The following is a 5,246-nucleotide window of genomic DNA, read 5'->3' on the forward strand; positions in this document are numbered from 1 at the left end:
GAAACCCCATCTCTACTAAAAATACAAAACATTAGCTGGGCATGGTGGCGGGTACCTGTAGTCCCAGCTACTTGGGAGGCTGAGGCAGGAGAATGGCTTGAACCCACGAGGCAGAGCTTGCAGTGAGCCAGGATCATGCCACTGCACTCCAGCCTGGGCAACAGAGCAAGACTCTGTCTCAAAAAAAAAAAAAAAAGAAAGAAATGACTGTGATCCAATAAGACATATGGATAATATCTCTTTACTGACTCTATTGAGGATATTGGCCATTTGTTATTTGGTATTTTATACAGACACTCCTTACCTTATAACATGTTATAAGTTTAAAATATTGTAATTTGAAATGGGTATTTTGTAGACATAGGATGCAAAAACACAAAACACTATATCCAAAAATTGCTCACAGCAGAACAGTGTAAATTATCTGTTGTTTCCTCTCGTGATTGTGTGGCTGACTGGGAGCTGCCGCTCATTGCCACTGTCCAGCATTAGGAGTGGGTTTGGTACCACATATTGCTAGCCTGGGAAAAGATCAAATTTCAAAGCATAGTTTCCGCTAAATGCCTATTACTTTGGAACCATCATAAAGTTGAAAATTTTTAAGTTGAACCATCATAAGTCAGGGACCATCATCTGTACATAAAGATCCCTAAGACTGATTTTTCTTACAGATCAGTGTCTAGAACAAGTTTCTGATGAGCTGCCATTTCCTTTTGCCAGACAATGAGAGTAACCCAGCCACTGAGTATCCCTCTGTGCCTTGCCTGCGAGGGGGCTCAAAACAAAACTTTGTGTTCAGTCTGAGTTATCTTGTATTATGTTTTAATGGTTTAGTTTTATTTTTCAGTGTTTTTCATATAAACTGCCTCCAGTCTTTTCTCTAAAGGAGTAGAGGTATAAACATACACATAGAGGACTGAGTGATGGTAGGACCTTGGGTGAAGAGAGGGAGGATTAGAAGAAAACAATTCTGAAAGAAAGGAGGACAAGAGGGTCAGAGATAAGGAGGACAGAAAGGTAAGTGTTGAAGAAAAGAAAGTGAAGAAGTCTTAGAATATTGCTAGCTGGCAGGAGAAGGGAGAGGGAGCTGGCCTCAGGGAAAGCTGATCTTCCTAAACAGGTCCTCCATTTCCCTTTGGGTCTGGGTCTAGGCCGGAGCCTTGTCTGAATAGGCTTGAACATGAAAGTGAGCATTCCTGAGTTCTGGTTTCTCTCTCTGATGCTGGTCCCCACAGGTTTGGCCCCTACTACACTGAGCCAGTCATTGCCGGATTGGACCCGAAGACCTTCAAGCCCTTCATTTGCTCTCTAGACCTCATCGGCTGCCCCATGGTGACTGATGACTTTGTGGTCAGTGGCACCTGCGCCGAACAAATGTACGGAATGTGCGAGTCCCTCTGGGAGCCCAACATGGTATGTTGGTGGCATGGAGTGGGACTGGGCTCTGAGGTACCCACCCTTGGTCATTAGGAAAAAAATGTGTTTATGTGGCAGGTAATGGGGAAAATGGTGCAGGTGGGAGAGAAAGCCGCAGCTGCTGCTCCTTGGAAGGGTATCCAGAAATTCCATCTGCCAGGGCTGACTGGCTCCAAAGGAGAGCATCTTCTGTTGGGAAACCACAGTTAGATATTTGCCACAGCAGTAAGAATTCCTTACATTGGGTTTACAGGGTTCTCGCATCCATTGGTTGAGCAAACATTTAACTCAGTGTAGGGTTAGAGGCGGCTCAACAGAATGGGCTTTGGAACCAGGTTGTCTGGGTTGGAAACTTGGATCCACCCACCACCTTAGTTATTGTTCTTGGAGAAGCCAGTTTACCTCTCTGCCTCCACTACTTTGACTGTAAAATGGGGATAAGAAAGTCTACCTTAGAGGTGGTACTGAGGAGGCCAGGGGCGGTGGCTCACACCTGTAATCACAGTATTTTGGGAGGCTGAGGCAAGCAGATCACCTAAGGTCAGGAGTTCAAGACCAGCCTGACCAATGTGGAGAAACTGTCTCTACTAAAAAAAAAATGTCAAATTAGCCGGGCATGGTGGTGCACGCCTGTAATCCCAGCTACTCAGGAGGCTGAGAAGAATCACTTGAGCCTGGGAGGCAGAGGTTACAGTGAGCCAAGATCGTGCCATAGCATTGCATCCTGGGCCACCAGAGCTAAACTCCATCTCAAAAAAAAAAAAAAAAAAAAACCCCACAGTGGTGCTGAGGAAAACAAATGAGTATATGTCCTGCCAAAGCGAGCAAAAAAACAAATGAGAAGAGATTAGATAGTGCTCGACGGCGAGGGTCGGCTGTCATTATTGTCAGTTCTCCTGGGCATTGGGGAAAGCAGGTACAGTCTGCTTTCAAGGGCCCACTGCAGTCCAGTGAAGCAAGACACACCCAAATACCATTAAACTGCAGTTTGTTGGGAAGACGAGGAAAGAAAAGAGTCTGGTAGCAGAAGGAACAGCCTGTGCAAAGGTACAGGAATGGCCAGGTATGCTCAGTGACTGGAGAGAGCTGAACCTGGCTGAAGTGTGGGTTAAACATGGTGCGAAACGATGCTGGAGACTGAGATGAGACCTCAAAGGGCCTTGAATGCCATGCCAAGGAGTGTGAACTCTGTCCTCTGCCATAAGGAACCTAGGGAATCAGGTGCCTTTAGGTGGACGTGACAGGCTGTTATCGCCTGCAGGAGGCACTGAGGCCCTGAGCAAAGACAGTGGCAGTGGGGAGGCAGGAAGGCAGCTGTCAAGGGGACTTAGTCACTTAAAACAGAAGTGAAGGAGGTAGAGACAGAGGATGGCTGGATTCTCCAGCTAGGCTAGCCAAGACAGAATGTAGAAGGAACAGGTTTGGGGAAAGTGGGTTTGTGGTTGGAGACAGGTTGGGTTTTGAGGTACCTGTTAAGATATCCAGGATCAGAGCCCATCAAACAGCTGCTAAAGCACATGGGAACCAAATAGGGATTCTTCTCCCTATTTTACGGAGAAGAAACTGAGGCTCAGTGAAGGGACGTGCTATTTGCCCAATGTCACACTGCTGATTAGTAAAAGAAATTCAGGGCTTGACGTCTCTTTCACTTTCCTTTACATAATTCTGCTTCCTTCCAAGGAAGGAGCTGAGGGGGGCTTCCCACATCCTGGGAATCATCCCTTACTTCAGGCATGTCTTGAGGCCAGAGCTGGGAACCTTGAGCCTAGAAAAAAGAGAGTTAAGGGACCAAACCAAATCAGAGCCAGAGGCTGTGGTCTCATGGGGTCCCACTCTGTTGGCAGGATCCAGAACACCTGTTTGAAACCATCTCCCAAGCCATGCTGAATGCTGTGGACCGGGATGCAGTGTCAGGCATGGGAGTTATTGTCCACATCATGTGAGTATGGGCTGGGAGAAGTCTAGACGTTCTGCAGACACCCTGCCTCTCCCTTCTCCACAAGCATACACCCCATTTTCCCAGCCCCCTGGTCAGGTATGAGATAAGAAAGGTGCTTTTGGCTATCCTGGGTGAGCAAAAGTCCATGCCTACCTATGGCTGGTAGCTGGCAGCCTACCCAGCTTCCTCTGGCCTCTGTCAGCTGAGGTTCTGTGACCCGTGCTCTCAAGAGACATTTCTTCCTTAACAATGTCCCCAAAGTCTCAGGGATCTGTGTTGGGGTGAGCCACAGCAAAGCTACTACAAATGGATTGAAATTTTAGGTGGCTTGCATCCTCTCTCCAGCCCAGATCTATATGATGTTCTGGGCTCTAGGGACCAATTTCCAGGCTCCAGCCAGCTCCCTAAGTGCCATCCCCCTTGTCCTCTTGTTTGGAGACATCACCAGGAACCTGATTGGATAGAATAGGAGGTGTCCTTCCAACCACTTTCCTACATTGCAGGATAAGCATTTGGACCCTTTCGGGGGATAGCCTGCTTAATTACCATGAAACAGTATTTGGCCGGGCGCGGTGGCTCATGCCTGTAATCCCAGCACTTTGGGAGGCTGAGGCAGGAGGATCACAAGGTCAGGAGTTCGAGACCAGCCTGGCCAACATGGTCTCTACTAAAATACAAAAATTAGCTGGGCATGATGTGTGCACCTGTAATCTTAGCTACTCAGGAGGCTGAGGCAGAATTGCTTAAACCTGGGAGGCGGAGGTTGCAGTGAGCCAAGATAGCGCCATTGCACTCCAGCAACAGAGTGAGACTCTGTCTCAAAAAACCCAAAAAACAGAATTTACCACCAAAGGTTTTTTAATGTTCTTTGGGGTGAAACCACACCTTCTCCTTCCTAAGTGGCTTGTTCTCTAGGCTTGGAGGAGCTCCTTCCCTCCTTCTTTTTTTGAGATGAGTCTCGCTCTGTCGCCGCACTGGTGCTATCTTGGCTCACTGCAACCTCCGCCTCCTGGGTTCAAGCGATTCTCCTGCCTCAGCTTCCTGAGTAGCTGGGATTACAGGCACATGCCACCACGCCTACTTTCTGTATTTTTAGTAGAGATGGGGTTTCACCATGCTGGTCAGGCTGGTATTGAACTCCTGACCTCGTGATCCACCCACCTCGGCCTCCCAAAGTGCTAGGATTACAGGCATGAGCCACCGCATCCAGCCAAGCTCCTTCCCTTCTTTGGAGAGCTGTGAAGTCGCCCTTTCCCAGAATCATTTTCTGGGAAAGCCTCCTCGAGGTGGTTCCACCTGTGGAAAGTCTGCCCAGGTCTCTGTTCCTGTCCCTCCTTCCTCACCACAGGCAGAGGAGATGAGCCAGCAGGAATGAACTAGAGCAGGATAGTTACACCTAGAGGCAGCGGGCGGCCATTTGTTCTGCTCCCTTACCCCAGGGCTTGAGGGCTCGGTGCTGAGGGCCGGGAGAGCTAGTCACAGTCACGGTCCGGATGGGTAGAGATGTTGTTTTCTTGTGATTTTCTTCCTCTGCAGCGAGAAGGACAAAATCACCACCAGGACACTGAAGGCCCGAATGGACTAACCCTGTTCCCAGAGCCCACTTTTTTTTTTTTTTTTTTTTTTGAAATAAAATAGCCTGTCTTTCACTCCTGCTTCTTTGTCTTTGATGCCTTTCCGCAGATCTCTGCCCTAGCTGGGCAGCTACAGCCAGCCACTTGGTGTGTGTGGCCTGGCCCTCGGCTTGCTTTCTGGCTCACACTCTACTCCACGGGTGCGTGCCAGTGGGGACAATCCACATGTCACTTGCTGCATGCTCCCTGTGCTAGGCCCCACACAAGTGCTTTACATGGTCTAGAATTTATTCATCATCATGACTCAAGGTAGTTGA

General features: G+C 48.6%; 1 protein-coding gene across 1 annotated transcript in view; it reads left to right on the forward strand.

Annotated features, from left to right (window-relative positions):
* The window catches only part of PSMB3 (proteasome (prosome, macropain) subunit, beta type, 3), an 11,869-nt gene extending 6,865 nt beyond the window's left edge, over window positions 1-5,004 (forward strand). The window contains exons 4-6 of the mRNA XM_011984709.1: window positions 1,236-1,413; window positions 3,261-3,355; window positions 4,892-5,004. Of these exons, the coding sequence (XP_011840099.1) occupies window positions 1,236-1,413; window positions 3,261-3,355; window positions 4,892-4,940 (322 nt within the window). The 3' untranslated portion in view covers window positions 4,941-5,004. The remainder of the gene's footprint in view (window positions 1-1,235; window positions 1,414-3,260; window positions 3,356-4,891) is intronic.
* The last annotated feature ends 242 nt before the right edge of the window (window positions 5,005-5,246 follow it).

Source organism: Mandrillus leucophaeus, unplaced genomic scaffold, assembly GCF_000951045.1.
Source record: "Mandrillus leucophaeus isolate KB7577 unplaced genomic scaffold, Mleu.le_1.0 Scaffold272, whole genome shotgun sequence".
NCBI classification, from domain to species: Eukaryota; Metazoa; Chordata; class Mammalia; order Primates; family Cercopithecidae; genus Mandrillus; species Mandrillus leucophaeus.